Genomic DNA, 18192 nt, shown 5'->3' with positions numbered 1-18192 from the left:
CAGCTCATGTACGATTTGATTTCGTGGAATAACTTAATTATTTTTTTCGCGGTCCGGTTTCCATCAAATCCTGCGCGCTCTGATTGGCTGGCGGGGGGGTCCGTATCCTACGCTACGGACCCCAGTTACGGACCTCTGGCGACTCGCTCATTCACAACAACAACAAACATAGTAGCAATTTTTGTCAACATTTATTTTTACATTTCTCAGGAGAATAGCATTAATTTTACAGCATGGATAGCGATAACGACAGTCTTCACAGCGAAAGCGAGTTTTACTACCCTGAGGAAGAAGAAATAAAAGAAAACATTTCAGGAGAAAGCTAACAACCTGTAACTGTTGCTAACACCGAGCAAAAACACGGCTGAATCCTGAATGACTTAATTTTGTATAAATAGGGGACTACATAGGCAGCAAAATGTAGTTTTTTTTCCTGCCATGGAAGTGCACTTGTATACCGAGGAGGAAGCCATTTGCATTACAGCTGTGAATGAGGATTCAAAATAGCATTAATTTTACAGCATGGAGAGCGGTAACAACAGTGTTCATAGCGAAAGCGAGTTTTACTACCCCGAGAAAGAAGAAATAAAAGAAAACATTTCAGGAGAAAGCTAAAAACCTGTAACTTGCTAACGCCGAACAAAAACATGGCTGAATCCTGAATGACTCAATTTTGTATAAATAGGGGACTACATAGGCAGCAAAATGTAGTTTTTTTCCTGCCATGGAAGTGCACTTGTATACCGAGGAGGAAGCAATTTGCATTACAGCCGTGAATGAGGATTCAAAATGGCGGCTCGGCTCAGCTCGGTTTTCCCTTTCGGGCGCTCTCGTTTTCTGTTAGAATTTGGTAAAGAGAAAAAATAAATATATTATTTACCAGCTTAAGATCGGTCCGTATGGTGAAATACCGTGACCTCGGCCTTGAATACTGACCTCGGCCCAGAGGGCCTCGCTCAGTAATTTCAAGACCTCGGTCACGGTATTTCACCATACGGCCCTCCCAGCTGGTAAATAACATATCTCTGTGAGGGCAATAACGATCAACTTGAAATACCTCAAAGTTAAAGCTCTGAAGAGATTCTGATAGAATTAAATCATACAAATCACTAGTTCTGTTATTTAACTTAAAGCAGATAATAAAGAAACTTTATTTTTAAATACATTTCTGAGTGGATAGTATCTCCATCCTTGACTCTTGTATGCTGCATAAATGGGAATTTAAAAAAAGATATTTTTGAGAGTTAAAATCGACCGCAAAGTTGGTATTCGAGCTGCCTCGTTGAGCCAGCCAGCCCTGAGTGCGTGACGTCACAGCGGTAACCGGTTTTAAGGCCGAGGCCTTTTACAGCTATAATAAAGTCATATAAATAAAAATTTATGGTGAAAGTAAGAAATACCGTTACGGACTTGCTCAGCTAAGACTGATTTGACTTCACTGATTGTGGGTTGACTCTCATTAAAACAGGATGGGTGTTATAACTTATGCAACATCCATGTACATGCATGCATTTTCACTGATAAAAATTAAAAGGCTAATTAAATAATCAGATGAACTGAGACAATCACATTCTGAAGCAAATTAATCTTATACCAGTAACTTAAACACACAATACAAGTTACATGTATTAATCTAAATGCAGGTAAACAACATGTTGTTTTTGTTGTTTTTTTTTAATCCAAATGAGAGTCGCATCTTACCCGTCTGTGTTCTCGCTTCTTGAAGGCTAATCTGACTTTCAGTTGTTCATTCAGTTCTCCGTTCATTCGCTTCTTCCACGTAAGGGTGAGATGGCAGCAATATCCAGTTTAGAAATAAGACGGCTGCTCCACTCTTTCTCCATTCTCTCCATTACTCAGTACTCCGCCATTACTGCTGGGCTCAGGCAATTACTAAAACCCGGGATGGAACGGGATATCACCGGTTTTTGTAACAACCGCAGGGAGGTCACTGCCCAAGTGATATATCACGTACCATTCCATCCCGGGTTTTACCAACAGCCCTCGGCTCACTCCGGGAGAACTGGTGCAGCTAAACTCACTTTCCTTTAAAAAAAATAAATAAATAAAATGAATACTTTCTTTTTCTTGTAGTTTTATTTAATTGTTGGTACTGCACCCTCTTTCAATACAGGCTTATAGCCAACGCTCCTCAACAGATCAGAGGTCTCATACGAGTCTTCAGTAAAATGTGCAGAGCAGAGGAGCGACCACTTCATAGGCGCCCAATGTGCCCGTGAACAACTTGCAAAACGCGTCCAAATCTTTGCAGTTTGAACATTCTTGGGCCATGAATGCAACGTGAATCCACCTTCTGTCGTGTTGCTGTACCGGCCAGCAACACATCTACATGGCATGGCGATAAATTAGTTCAAAATGGAGGATCGGCGTTGCAGTCAGCTCTGTTTTAGTATAGCGTAAGTGGTGATGAGACCGATAGACTTCCTGCTGTGACGTTACAGACGTCAAGGTCATTCACTCAGACCACTTTAACCCTTGTGTGGTGTTCGTATTTTTGTTACTCAGCCAGTGTGCGTGGGTCTGGTGGACCCGCTGCATTTTGGTGCTTTAAATTCAACACAATCAAACAATTTTACATTAAATACTTAACAGATGTTTACTTCACCCCAATTACAAGCAACATAAACAGCATATATGGTTAATATTTACCCTTTACCTTTGTTAGATTACATTTATTTAAAAAAAAGTGCTACTCATTTTTTGTTTGTTTTTTAATGAAATGTAATTTTACAAAAAGAAAATCAATTACAGTCAAGATATGAGTGGAAAAAAAGATGTTTATCTTCAACTTTACAAATGAAGCAAGGCTTTTCATAACGACTGATTTTTATTTCTTTGAATTTCATTAGAAATTTAACCCGGGGCGGCACGGTGGTGTAGTGGTTAGCGCTGTCGCCTCACATCAAGAAGGTCTGGGTTCGAGCCCCGTGGCCGGCGAGGGCCTTTCTGTGCGGAGTTTGCATGTTCTCCCCGTGTCCGCGTGGGTTTCCTCCGGGTGCTCCGGTTTCCCCCACAGTCCAAAGACATGCAGGTTAGGTTAACTGGTGACTCTAAATTGAGCGTAGGTGTGAATGTGAGTGTGAATGGTTGTCTGTGTCTATGTGTCAGCCCTGTGATGACCTGGCGACTTGTCCAGGGTGTACCCCGCCTTTCACCCGTAGTCAGCTGGGATAGGCTCCAGCTTGCCTACGACCCTGTAGAAGGATAAAGCGGCTAGAGATAATGAGAAGGAGAATTTAACCCGTTCAGTTTACACAACACAAGCTGAACACATACAGTAACCATTGTCAGTCTATACAACAAATCATCCCCATGCTCGTCTTCGTTTCGGGACCGGCTGATGCTCCATCTTCTTCAAAGTCACTGTCAGGCTCTGAATTTTCAGAAATGTGGTCCTCATGTTCTGAAACGTCTTCCTCTACATCATCATCAGAAGCTTCTCTGTCTTCCAAAATCATTTGCAAGTCCATCTGAGCAGAGAATCTTTTGGCAATCTTGATCAGTTGTGATAAGGAGCCACATTGGAAAAGCTAGATTTATTGTGTCCCGCCCCCAGTTTATGGGAACTTCTGTCTTGGTTCCCGCAAGACCGAGGGTAAAATGTGTAGGAATGTGAGAGCAGACAGGTGTCGGTGCTTGAACGGCAGGGGCAGAAAAACAAAACTCACACACACACACACACACACACACTAACAGCAGGCCCAGACAGGAGGAGGACAGAGTGAAGGTCCACACTTTTATTAGCCCCGGGTCCAGTGGACCCGAACATCCTGTATGTAATATAAATGTGTGGGGGGGGTGTACAGTGTGGTCATCGAAAATGTGTTCTGATATACCGGTATGTTCTTCACAGAAAATGAGCCAAGGCCAATGAGTCTGAGTTTGAAAAAATAATTAATCGTATCATTGTCATCCAAGGGTTAATCGTAAAAAATTACTATATTAGATTTATTGTTAACGCTTAAAACTATTCCTATGCCATTCTTGAGGTCTCAAGGCGAAACGAAAGTGAGGCCACGGCTCTTAAAGCACATTATTCTTTAGAAGTAATATAAGTCATTTCTGAGAAGTTTCTGTTTTCAGTTTCACGCTTCGCAACAGAAACAAATCCAGTCCCAAGAGCAGAATCCACTTCTAAGCTGAGCTGTTCTAAAGATGTTATAAAGCTCAATCATTCCCTTCATCATTCTTCCCTAAATCTCTAGTGCTGGGGTTGGAAGGACCGGGACCTTCATTGTGATCGACGCCATGATGAACATGATGCACGCCGAGGGCAGGGTGGACGTCTTCAGCTTCGTGACCCGAATACGAAACCAGCGCTGCCAGCTCGTCCAGACAGACGTAAGACTTCGTTCTGTCTAAAGCAGGGGTTCCCAAACTTTTCCATGCCAAGGCCCCCAAACAGCATTAGCTTCTGGCCGGGGACCCCCTTTGCAAACCCACAGACAATGCTACAAAATATGTAAAGAAACATCAACTTTTAGAATGTTTTCTCTTACTTTTATTCAATAGTCAATAATTGTTACATTTGTTCAGCATAAGAATATTATTAACTAACATGTTTTCAACACAAATATTTTCGCACTGAACAATAAACTGTATAACCTCCTGTAGTACCTGACCCAACTCGTTATCCATCCTTTTTGCGACCAGTGCCTCGCGATGGAGCATGCAGTGTGTGGCCACTACACGCAGGGCCTTCTGCTTAATGAGAGCAGTCACTCCACTGATCTTCCCGGTCATTGCCGCGGCTCCGTCCGAACACACCCCCACACAACGGGTCCAGTCCAATCCGTTAGACTCGATGTAATCGTCCAAAACTTGAAAAATGTCTTTCCCAGTAGTTCTTCTTTCAAGTGCTTTACAAAATAGTATTTCCTCCGCAAATCTTTCCTGTGAAATAAATCTGATGTACACAAGCAGTTGGGCCTCATTGGATAAATCTGTGCTGTCATCCAGCTGAAGTGCGAAGTATTCGCTGGCTCTCACCTGCTCCAACAGCTGAGCAGATACGTCTTGAGCCATGTCACGAATCCGTCGGCTCACGGTGTTATCAGAGAGTGGGACAGCATCGATTTTTTTTGGCAGCAGCCTCACCAAGCAATTCTCGGACAATGTCTTTGGTGGCTGGTAAAATCAAATCTTCACCAATTGAGTGAGGTTTTTTAGCACGAGCAATGCGGTACAAGGCTAAAATGCCTTCAGGGCCCGCTCGGGGACAGTAGCTTGCTGGGTGACTGCAGCAGATTGCCTGACCAAATGCTCTTCTTTGTGTCTGAAGAAATCTACTGTTTTTTCGGCATCTGTCGGATGTTTTTGTACCAAGTGACGCTGAAGTTTCGAAGGTTTTAAGCACTCGCTTGACAGGGTCTCCAGACAGAGGACGCATTTCGGGCAATCATGGCCATTTTTCTGTATGGCTTTAAAGCCATACTTAATGTATGCTGCCTCATATTTTCGGATTTTAGTTGGCCAGGACTTCTTAGTTTTTTTCGCAGCAGTGTCCTCCACAGCAGGACTGTTGGTTTGTTCCTTCGGTCTCTTCTTCAAAAACCTGCCCATTTTGCGCTAGCAATACGCTAGCTTGAGGAGCAAAGCAGCTTGATAAATGGCGTAAACCGCAATGTCACAGGCAATCGGAGAGGTGAGCATGGCAAACAACGTTTCGATATGATGTATTATTATTAATAATTATATTTTATAATAATGATTAAAAAACTAATTACACTCATTTCTATTTTCCTCTTGCTATATTTCAATGTCTTTTTTTTTTTCTTTTTCTTTTTTTTTTTTTAAATTAAATTGAGTAATGTATGTGTTGTGTACCCTTGGGTGGGTGGGAACTGGGTTGCTGTTGTTGTTTGTATAATTGTAAAAACCTATAAATAAAGTTACAAAAAAAAAACTAATTACAATATATTTAATAATAATAATTTTAAAAAAGTATATTTTTTTCCGCAATTTTTTTGTTATCGTCCCTCCAACTTTCTGAGGCCCCCCTAGGGCCCCTGGCGGCCCCCACTTTGAAAACCACTGATCTAAAGGAGTCACATGTTTGTCACCATCATGCATGATCTCTGAGAACTCCTTCTCTCATGCTTGTCCTCCTGCAGATGCAGTACTCGTTTATTTATCAAGCTTTGCTGGAGCATTACCTGTACGGGGACACTGAATTGGACGTTTCCTCCCTGGAAGGTCACCTGCACAGACTCCACAGTACTCACACACACATGGACAGAGTGGGGCTCGAGGAGGAATTCAGAGTAATAACACTTCCATCCAGCATAATTTTGCAGTGTGATTCATTGGGTTTTGACGGAAGGCACAGCATGTTCTCCAGACCGTATGTTATTGTTCTTCTTCTTCTTTTGTGCAGAAACTGACTAATGTTCGAATTATGAAGGAAAACATGAGAACTGGGAATCTGTCGGCTAACATGAGGAAGAACAGAGTACTGCAGATTATTCCGTGTAAGGACATTATTTTACGTTACCGCCACACTGAGAGGAGACTCACTCAAACTGCTAAAGGAATAGCTCTGTACTGTAGTCATGAAATCTAACGTACACAGATCAGGAGGAGAAATGCACTGATGTATGCATGACGCTTGTGTTAACGTCACGTTGGGGAGAGCGGGGAGATTTGGGACGGGGGAGACCTGGGACAGTTTGTATTCCCATAAATTAATTTCAACCAATCAGGCTTTAGATTCCGTCAGAAGTTAGATGTTGCCCTTTAGAGTAACCGACTTCCTTTGGAGCCGAAGCTGGACACTGCAGTACATACCTGTCAACTTTGAGGTTTGAAAAAAAGGGATATTTCCCAGATTTTTAACTCAAAATAAGGGAAAATTTCGGAAAGTCATACACTTCACCAAAAGTGGGTGTGTAGTTGAATGGGGGGTAATTTTCTATCTAGTATTTGTGATTTCCTGTACTCTGGTGCATGTTGGTGATAGCCAAGACCCAAACTCAATATGCTTATGGTTTATAGAGTGCATTTGTGAATAAACTATACATTTATTTTTATTTGCTTTCAGTGGTACCAGTTATTTCCCAAATTAAGGGCTAAAATATGTATCTTATGTTAAAATAAGAAAGGTCATTATATAACCAGTCAATAAATTCAATTCCATTGCAATTTATTATGGTTTTACCATAATCATGGCCTCGGAACACTAGATAGATAGATAGATAGATAGATAGATAGATAGATAGATAGATAGATAGATAGATAGATAGATAGATAGATAGATAGATAGATAGATAGATAGATAGATAGATAGATAGATAGATAGATAGATAGATAGATAGATAGATAGATAGATAGATAGAGTAATAAAGAGTAATATAAAATATTAAACCAAGAGTGATTTAAAATGGGTAAGTTTCAGATAGAAAATAAAAGACAATGAGTGGATAAAACAGTTAATACACCAATTAGTTTACACTAGGCTATTTATGAGGTCTTAGCCAGGACATACTTAATGTAAACATGTGTAGCTTACCTTTGATTATTTGGGAGGCTTTCGTTTTCCCCATGGAAAATTTCTTTGCGATGGAAGAGTCTGGGAACATTCCAGCCACGCACTTGTTGAAATCATCAAAGAAAGAGAGGCTAATGTTTTTCTTAGCTATTAGCATCGCCATCTTCACCTCAGACCTAATCAGTGTTGCCAGATACTGCTGACGTTTTCCATCCCAAAATATGTTCAAAACCCGCCAAAATGCACTTGAAACCGCCCAGCTTGGGCGGGAAACCGCCCAATCTGGCAACACTGGACCTAATCACTTGTTCAGCCTCGCCTCCGGACGGAGTTATGTAATTACTGATGCCTGAGAGGGCGGGGACGTGAATTCATGGCCCGACTTCCTGCTGTAAACTCCTGTCAGAGGCGCGTCATGAATTCTGGACCTACCGACTTTTTTATATTGTGAAAATACGGGACTTTATATAATGTCAAAATACGGGATATTTTTGGGAAAATAAAAAAACGGGAAGACAGCGGGAAATAAGTCAAAATAAGGGATTTCCCGGGAAAAACGGGAGGGTTGACAGGTATGCTGCAGTAAGGTTTGTGCAGTTCAACATTTTATCAACCAAAACTTAAAAGTATTTTCTCCTTCACCTCCTCCTCCTCCTTTCTGTGGTATAATAGGGATCAGGACACTTCGTCCAATGCCATTTCATCCAATAATTGAGACATTTCGTCCAAAGCCTTTTTCGTACGCGCTATCAAAGCCTTTTTCATATGCTCTATCAATTATTTTATATGTGGTGACAATATGTGTGGCAAGATCGAGAAAAAAACAGAAAGTACGAACAGGAAACAGGATCGGAAAACCAGGGAATCTACACGGGAGAATAAGGCTCGGTAATGCACGCTGACGTGGCGTAATACTTCGCACTGAACGTGCATTTTCTCAGTCTTTATATAGGCACGCTGATGCCTCTTGAGAGTCCGCACGGTAAAGCGCGCAGGACTGACACCCACATTATAAGTGGGGGCCCAAAAAAGGATATCTGGCAAGTGCGAGTCGTGCGTGTATAGGTTTTTTATGTAATTTGGTCGAATAAAAACGATCTCTCCCCACAGGCGGCCCCAGCCGAATGCACCCGAAGTTGACACTCGCTGATTCCCATCATTTCCAGTTTCATTTTCATTTTGCAATGGCGGCCCCCAACATGCGCGAGGAAGGAGTTTTTGTCGAATATTTCTTGGATTTTATATGAATACTAAGTAGGAACCCGTCGTTTTGAACACACTCGCCGAGAAAGGCGAGTCTGGGGCGAGCTTTACTCGCCATTAGATTTCACAACTCGCGAGTGGCGAGTGGTTAAACTACACACTGCAAAACGTGTTTCGCTTCAGTCAGATTCCATTGACGATTCATCCTTTTTTCGAACACGCAAATGTCTGAAATATAAAATAATTGATAGTGCGCAGGTTTTTTTCTAGAAAAATTTAGTATGAGGGCCCTCACCATGGGGATGGTGCCGGTTGTCCCCCCCTCCACCGTGCGAAGCCTTTGAAAAATTGAGGCTACAATGGGACATTCTGAGGCTATCTGAGAGGGAAATTGTAACAAATGGCCCTTTTCCACTACCCTTTTTCAGCTCACTTCAGCTCGCTTCAGCTCACTTCAGCCCGACACGGCTCGCGTTTCGACTACCAAAACCAGCACGACTCAGCTCGCTTCAGCCCTGCTTAGCCCCTAAAACTCGCACCGTTTTGGAGTGGGGCTGAAGCGAGCCAAAGCGAGCCGAGTGAGGCTGGGGGCGTGAGCAGACACTCCCCTGTGCACTGATTGGTGAGGAGGAGTGTCCTCACATGCCCACACACGCCCCGCGAGCACGCTGGGATCTGTAAACACCGTAAACCCGGAAGGAGAAGAATTACGAATTACGAGAATTTCTGAAGCCTTATGCGCCTCGCCTCGTCTATACGCTCTTGCCAGTATCTGTCCGCGTTGTCGGTGACAACAAGCCACAGCACCAAGACCAGCAACACTAACGACTCCATGTCCTCCATGTTTATTGTTTACTATTCGGGTCGTGAGACTACCGCTTAAAAGCTCACTGATGTCACTGTTTGCGCTGCTTAACGACATCACCTGACGTCCACCCACTTTCGCTAACTCCACCCAATGTGTCCACCCACTTCCAGCCAGCACGGTTCAGCGCGGTTGTAGTCGAAATGCAACTCCCAACAGCCCCGCTCAGCCCGACTCAGCACGGCACGGCTCCGCCCGACTCAGCCGCGTTTGTAGTGGAAAAGCGGCAAAATTGTCTGTCAACATCGAAAAAGAAAGAAGTAATCTTCTTCTGCCCCGGACAGTCTTTGGCTTTCTTCCGTTTCGTGCCGCGGGATGACATCTTTAAATGCCCAAGTGTCAACAAAAACAACTCGCAAACTACTTGTCAAAAACTCCCGTGCCGGTGGGTGAAAGGTCATTCAGTCTCGAGAAATCTCGCTCTACAAGTCAGCTGACCTTGTATGTAACCCATGTCAAATCTCGCGAGAGCAGCCGCGACAAGTAAACAACTAAACAACATGGCGCCTCAGTCTGGAAAACGCCAATTCCGATTGTTTTTGCACCGTCTGGCGGTGTATCTACTATGATTGGAATGTTTTTGGAGTAATTATAACGTATTTGATGATCAGACACATTGTCACGTGGTGTTGCTGGGATGTTTTCATGGAGAAAAGATCGTTTTGAGAAAGATTGCATGTTGTGCAGTAGCATATAAGTGCATGGCCTAAGTGTGACTTGGGGTTCAATCGGCATTTCGGTAAGGGGGCACACGCCGAGAGTAAGAGGGCGCAGCGCCCCTGTTCCCCGGTTTAGACGAAAGCCTGGTGCGTATGAAAAAGGCTTTGGACGAAATGCCTTAACTATTGGACCAAATGGTCATTGGATGAAATGACCTGTATCTGTGTAATGTACGCTGGGGATTTGTTAGGAATTGAAGTCTGTAGCCTCGAGGTACCAAATATAGTATTATTTATTAAACTTAAATTCTCAGGAAAAACATTTCAGGATTTTTTTCCCCCCAAAATGTCCAGATGGGGAGAGTTGGGACAGTTCATGATGTTACAGGTTTTGTTTTTTTTTACTGTGGTTTACAAATATAAAATTGTTGAATAATATTTGATAGAAATGTGGGCGTGTCCCTGCATGAGGATGACTCTTATTTCATTCCTTCTTGAGAATGGAACTGTTTTGTCGAGTCAGGGTTTGGGTAAACTGACATTTTTCTCTCGCTGTACCAGCACTGTGTGTTCATACCGTACAGTTCATATGGTACAGGTTTTGATGATAAAAATTTTTGTGGCGGCACGGTGGTGTAGTGGTTAGCGCTGTCACCTCACAGCAAGAAGGTCCGGGTTCGAGCCCCGTGGCCGGCGAGGTAGCCTGGGCCCGCCCATCCTAAGCGTGACGCAACACGAGGGCCTGTTGCGAGCTTAGTCTGGCCAGGCAAGCTATCTACAGCTCTTCCAAGCTCCCGAAAAATCGGGAACCAATCAACTTTGAGCATCTCCAACGGCCCTGGGTAGAGGCGTGTTCAAGGCACTGACGTAGTAGAACTGCGACCGGAAGCCATAGATTGTTTACAGAATCTATGCCGGAAGCGCTTCATTCACGCTTCCGCATCTATTACGCATAGATGCTGTATTGAAAGCATTCAACGGGAAGTTCTCATTGAAAACGGAGCAAAGAGCAGCCCTGGAGGTATTTATTGAAAGGAAGGACGTTTTCGCCTTGCTCCCGACCGGCTTCGGTAAGAGTTTAATCTACCAGTTAGCCCCGTCGCGTCGCATACGTCAGAGGAAAGAGTGATGTGATTGGTTTAAGCTTCGTCACAGCCTTTTCTGGCTTCGACCACACTGTAAAAAAGAATAGTTGAGAATACTTGAAATTTCAAGGCAACCGTCTGCATTAAGAATTTTATGTTTTGCCAACGATGTGCCCATGATAATCCAAACTATGATAAAACTGTTATCTTTATTAAGAATTCTTAATTAATCAATTTTCAATTCCTCATTCTGCCAACATAGATTTCTCTTTTTGCTGAACAGTGGCATTCACAGTAGTACAAAAAGGCAATTGAGGTTATCACAATTTTTTTTTTTTTAGATTTTTTTGGGGCTTTTTTCACCTCTATTTGGATAGGACAGCGTAGAGACAGGAAATGAGCAGGAGAGACGGGAAGGGATCGGGAAATGACCTCGGGTCGGAACCAAACCCGGGTCCCCGGATTTATGGTATGGCGCCTTATCCACCTGAGCCACGACACCCCCGAGGTTATCACAATTTATCATTAAACTATACATGCCTTTTTTCATTGTTCTACACAATTACAAAACTTCAATATTGAAATAAAGTTTTTAAAACCCACATCGTGGGTACAGCGTCGTGGCTCAGGTGGATAAGGCGCCATACCATAAATCCGGGGACCTGGGTTTGATTCCGACCCGAGGTCATTTCCCGATCCGTCCCTCTCTCCCACTCATTTCCTGTCTCTACACTGTCCTATCCAAATAAAGGTGAAAAGAGCCCCCCAAAAAAGTCTGATAACCTCAATTGCCTTTTTGTACTACTGTGAATGCCACTGTTCAGCAAAAAGAGAAATCTATGTTGGCAGAATGAGGAATTGAAAATTGACTTAATTAAGAATTCTTAAGAAAGATAACAGTTTTATCATAGTTTGGATTATCATGGGCACATCATTGGCAAAACATAAAATTCTTAATGCAGACTGTTGCCTTGAAATTTCAAGTATTCTCAACTATTCTTTTTTTACAGTGCAGTAGCAAACTGAGGCATTTCAGGGAGGCAGGTCAACCACGGGCTCTGGGAAACGGTTGGGCTTAATATCTTGGCCAGACCAATAGCTCGGAGAGCTTTGAAGTCGCGTTAGCCAGGCTACCAGCGAGGGCCTTTCTGTGCGGAGTTTGCATGTTCTCCCCGTGTCCGCATGGGTTTCCTCCAGGTGCTCCGGTTTCCCCCACAGTCCAAAGACATGCAGGTTAGGTTAACTGGTGACTCTAAATTGAGCGTAGGTGTGAATGTGAGTGTGAATGGTTGTCTGTGTCTATGCGTCAGCCCTGTGATGACCTGGCGACTTGTCCAGGGTGTACCCCGCCTTTCGCCCGTAGTCAGCTGGGATAGGCTCCAGCTTGCCTGCGACCCTGTAGAACAGGATAAAGCGGCTAGAGATAACGAGATGAGATTTTATTTTTGTCCCATGTCTCCCCTCAATGTCTCAAACAATAACGACAGAAAAAGTGAAGCCTGAAGGCCAGACAAGCTGAGAAACTCATGTTGTGGTAAATCCTTCTCTAATACAGTATGAATGTGACGCGACCCGCAAAGAATTTCACACAATCTGCACAAGCTGAAAACTCGTCCCAGGTCTCCCTGATCCCTGCTCTCCCCTACTGCATTATATACCTCTGTACAACCCCCCCCCCCAAATTACTTGTTTTTTAAACTTTAATATAAACTCTTTTTAATTACTGTAAACTCATTAAATATTCTGTAGTTAATATTGCATTATTTGATCTGTTTTTTGGCATCTATTCTCCAGACGATTTCAACAGGGTGATATTGTCTGTGAAAAGAGGCCAAGAATTCACAGATTACGTAAACGCATCTTTTATAGACGTGAGTATCTTCGTGCTGGCTCCGTTCTGAAAGCAGTGTCACAGACAAGCAAGCTGACTGATTTATAATTAATACGGTAGACTCGTTAAACTGTCAGTGTTTATTGTGAATAGAGCATTTACAGGACAAATATACCAAATATAATACAAAAATACTGTATAATGTTAATGAACTCTAACTCTGAGAATATAGTTGTATTTTTATGGCAGTTATATTTAGCCTAAAAAAACCCCAACCCAACAACAACACAGAATCTGAATTATATTTGTTTATTATAATAATCCATTTCTTTCATTCTTTGATTCATTCACTTTCTTTCCACTTTTCTTGTTAAAAAGCTGTGTATTTTCAGTAGATTTGTGTACTGTGTGTAGGGTTACAGGCAAAAGGATTACTTCATAGCAACCCAAGGTCCGTTAGTGCACACTGTGCAGGATTTCTGGCGCATGGTGTGGGAATGGAAGTGTCACTCTATCGTCATGCTAACTGAGCTAAAGGAGAGAGAGCAGGTAGACAGCATTACATCATTACAATAGCAAAGTTACAACCCCGATTCCAAAAAAGTTGGGACAAAGTACAAATTGTAAAAAGAAACGGAATGCAATAATTTACAAATCTCAAAAACTGATATTGTATTCACAATAGAACATAGACAACATATCAAATGTCGAAAGTGAGACATTTTGAAATTTCATGACAGCAACACATCTCAAAAAAGTTGGGACAGGGGCAATAAGAGGCTGGAAAAGTTCAAGGTACAAAAAAGGAACAGCTGGAGGACCAAATTGCAACTCATTAGGTCAATTGGCAATAGGTCATTAACATGACTGGGTATAAAAAGAGCATCTTAAAGTGGCAGCGGCTCTCAGAAGTAAAGATGGGAAGAGGATCACCAATCCCCCTAATTCTGCGCCGACAAATAGTGGAGCAGTATCAGAAAGGAGTTCAACAGTGTAAAATTGCAAAGAATTTGAACATATCATCATCTACAGTGCATAATATCATCAAAAGATTCAGAGAATCTGAAAGAATCTCTGTGCGTAAGGGTCAAGGCCGGAAAACCATACTGGGTGCCCGTGATCTTCTGGCCCTTAGACGGCACTGCATCACATACAGGCATGCTTCTGTATTGGAAATCACAAAATGGGCTCAGGAATATTTCCAGAGAACATTATCTGTGAACACAATTCACCGTGCCATCCGCCGTTGCCAGCTAAAACTCTATAGTTCAAAGAAGAAGCCGTATCTAAACATGATCCAGAAGCGCAGACATCTTCTGTAGGCCAAGGCTCATTTAAAATGGACTGTGGCAAAATGGAAAACTGTTCTGTGGTCAGACGAATCAAAATTTGAAGTTCTTTATGGAAATCAGGGACGCCGTGTCATTCAGACTAAAGAGGAGAAGGACGACCCGAGTTGTTATCAGCGCTCAGTTCAGAAGCCTGCATCTCTGATGGTATGGGGTTGCATTAGTGCGTGTGGCATGGGCAGCTTACACATCTGGAAAGACACCATCAATGCTGAAAGGTATATCCAGGTTCTAGAGCAACATATGCTCCCATCCAGACGACGTCTCTTTCAGGGAAGACCTTGCATTTTCCAACATGACAATGCCAAACTACATACTGCATCAATTACAGCATCATGGCTGCGTAGAAGAAGGGTCCGGGTACTGAACTGGCCAGCCTGCAGTCCAGATCTTTCACCCATAGAAAACATTTGGCGCATCATAAAACGGAAGATACGACAAAAAAGACCTAAGACAGTTGAGCAACTAGAATCCTACATTAGACAAGAATGGGTTAACATTCCTATCCCTAAACTTGAGCAACTTGTCTCCTCAGTCCCCAGACGTTTACAGACTGTTGTAAAGAGAAAAGGGGATGTCTCACAGTGGTAAACATGGCCTTGTCCCAACTTTTTTGAGATGTGTTGTTGTCATGAAATTTAAAATCCCCTAATTTTTCTCTTTAAATGATACATTTTCTCAGTTTAAACATTTGATATGTCATCTATGTTCTATTCTGAATAAAATATGGAATTTTGAAACTTCCACATCATTGCATTCTGTTTTTATTTACAATTTGTACTTTGTCCCAACTTTTTTGGAATTGGGGTTGTACATCCCGGACTGCATGCTTTCTGTCTTAATCACGTAACACAATCACATGAAACAGACTTATACCACGACACTTAGTCATTTGGTCCCATCTATTTCTGCTTACAGGAGAAATGTGTGCGTTACTGGCCTGCAGAGGACAACGTCTCATTCGGAGATTACAGTGTGGATCTGAAGAGAGACACACTATACGAGACGTTTAGCCTCCGAGATTTGCTGCTGACATACACACCGGTGAGTTATACTTCCCGGCTACTTTTTGCTTACACCCTGCCATGGATTGTTGGTCATTCTGAAATGATAGGAGCAGCAGGAATGTATGAACTTTTTCCAAGTCGGCCTTAAAGCAACAGATTAGGCTCCCTAGTTTTAATCCAAAAGAAAGTAAGTAAACTCCAACAGTAGGGGATAATTTCTACACAATCAATTTATATCAGTATTATTCTAAGCTCTACTATATATTGCAATTATATTACAGTACAAGATCACCGATGGGTAACAAATCACGAGTCTTAATAAAGCGATGGACCACCACAAGCCTCTAGAACCACTTCATTGTGATTGGCAGCAGCTATAGAACTCTCTGGAAGCATCCAGGAGGGATGAACACCATTATTCCAAAATACACTCACTGGCCACTTTACTGTTTTAGAAACACCGGATGACTGCCCCTGCTGTTTGATGCAGATCTCTAATCAGCCAATCCCTTGACAGCAGCACAATCAAGAGCTTCAGTTCATGTTCACTTCAAACATCATAATGGGAAAAATAGTGATCTCAAAGTGTGACTTTCTTTCCCTGCGGCGTGGGTGTTGGTGCGAGCCAGATGGACTGGTTTGAGTATTTCAGAAAATGCTGATCTCCTGGGGTTTTCCACACACAACAGTCTCTAGAGTTTACACAGAACGGTGCAGAAAACAAACAAACAAAAAAAACATTGAGGAATGCCAGAAGGATATAGTAACTCATATCATCACTCTTTACAACCGTGGTGAGCAGAAAAGCATCTCGGCATGCAACAGCAGAAGACCAGATTGGGTTCCACTCCTGCAGCCAAGAACAGCAGTCTTAGAATCATCAACAAGTGCCTACTAAAGTGGTCAGGGAGTGTGTATTAGTGTTTTAAACTGTCTAAGGCTACATCCACACTACAACGGCAGCGAGATTTAAAAAAAAAAAATATCGCGTCCACATGGGCAACGGATCAGTAAAATATCAGGTACATATGGCAACGCAACGCTTGCTGAAAACGATGCAATACACATGCCACACCTCTAGGTGCGCTGTAAGACGATCCCATCGGAGACACCACAACAATAGAAGAAGTAAGGACGCATGCGCATAAACTATTATGCGCAAGACTTCATATTAGCCACAAAGTCAGAAAAATCTGTTCGTAAAATTATGTTATAATGACCAAATACAATGAAAAGTATTTTTCCAGTCTTACCTGTGAAAAGTAATCCCATGTGATCTCGTTTGGACGGCAAACCTGTTGGTACAGTTAAACGCAGCACATGAATGAGGCATCTTTATTCTCCGCTTTGACCCATCCAATATGGTGGCGAGGATGACGTATGATTCTACGCGGAAGGCGGCGTCTTTAATGGTCCGGAATAAATTGAATGCTACACGTTGATGGATTAATTTGTTCTTCTATGCCCTTTTTGAGGAATGTATTGTAGGACTTAAACCAACATCTGAAGAGGTGAAATCGCTCCTTTTTTTCCCTATTTTTGCTGGCGGGATTGACTCTCTCTCTCTCTCTCTCTCTCTCTCTCTCTCACTTTGCACCATTACACAATAAATATTCACAGTGAAAATATTTTGTAAGCACGTTTCATGAACCAAGTTATAGGATTTGTTGACAACTCGCATCGAGTTCATTACACTTCTACCCGGCGTGAAGCACATGTGGTTGTGACGTCATCGTAAACAAATCCGTTTTACTCATCCAGACGACTTCGCAATGGCGCCGTTGCCAGATCTTTCCACTCTGGAACCCGTTCTCAAGAGATTTCGTTTTGGGGCACCCAAAACGCCGGTGCCGTGTGGACGCCAGGCCGAAACGATAAACCAATTTTATCAGATTCACCTGAATCCGTTGCCGTGTGGACAGGGCCTAAAACATCAGTCCAGAATCTCCAGTAATCACTGAGAAGACCAGCGTATGTGATTTTAAATCATTTTTATTCTCATTAAAGCACTCCATTATCCCTCATGCTCTGCGGAGGAGGACATCGTCATGCTGGAAGAGACCACGGCCATCAGAATAAACTATTTCGCTATCGCAGTGGTTCTTAACTGGAACAGTCTTGGGACCTACAATTTTCCATGGTCATTAGGTCGCGACCCAATTTTTTTAGCGTTCAAGTCAATTTAATGTAATTCTCAAAATATAACCATAATATGTAATAATAACATTATTATTATTATTATTATTATTATACCTGTGTTTGCATCTGCATGGCTATTATATGCTGTATGTCTGATCAATAAACATAGGCAAAACATTTGCATTTTTAATTCATTTAATCAAGACGTTAACTTTATACATTTAACATAGTAGGCTGTATGAACATTGCAACATGAATTTGAGCTACAACAACTATTTCTTGACATTAAAAAGACCAGGTATTGGGCTTTCAATACAGGGTTGGGAAGATTCCCATTCTGGTTTGTAATGAATAGCAAGTATGAACGCAACAATTAGCAAAATAACACTTGCCTATATTCTCACGTATGCCGTGTATGCCTGTACAATGAGGAACACCTTTAATGAGAGAGTTGGGGATGTTTTTTACTAAGTACCAGGGCTTCAAAATCAGGTAGGATGGTAGACAGAGCAACTCGTAGATCGTGTTCAGTGTCCAACCTGTTCCT

At 42.4% G+C, this 18192-nt stretch overlaps 1 protein-coding gene across 1 annotated transcript in view; it reads left to right on the top strand.

Moving 5' to 3' along the window:
- ptpreb (protein tyrosine phosphatase receptor type Eb) overlaps nucleotides 1–18192 on the top strand; it is a 58971-nt gene that overhangs the window by 32903 nt on the left and 7876 nt on the right. The window contains exons 13-18 of the mRNA XM_060933495.1: nucleotides 4227–4362; nucleotides 6135–6284; nucleotides 6398–6491; nucleotides 13114–13190; nucleotides 13565–13699; nucleotides 15418–15543. Coding sequence (XP_060789478.1) covers nucleotides 4227–4362; nucleotides 6135–6284; nucleotides 6398–6491; nucleotides 13114–13190; nucleotides 13565–13699; nucleotides 15418–15543 — 718 coding nt within the window. The remainder of the gene's footprint in view (nucleotides 1–4226; nucleotides 4363–6134; nucleotides 6285–6397; nucleotides 6492–13113; nucleotides 13191–13564; nucleotides 13700–15417; nucleotides 15544–18192) is intronic.

The sequence above is a fragment of the Neoarius graeffei genome, chromosome 11 (genome assembly GCF_027579695.1).
Source record: "Neoarius graeffei isolate fNeoGra1 chromosome 11, fNeoGra1.pri, whole genome shotgun sequence".
NCBI classification, from domain to species: Eukaryota; Metazoa; Chordata; class Actinopteri; order Siluriformes; family Ariidae; genus Neoarius; species Neoarius graeffei.
This window is presented reverse-complemented; position numbering and strand designations above follow the sequence as displayed.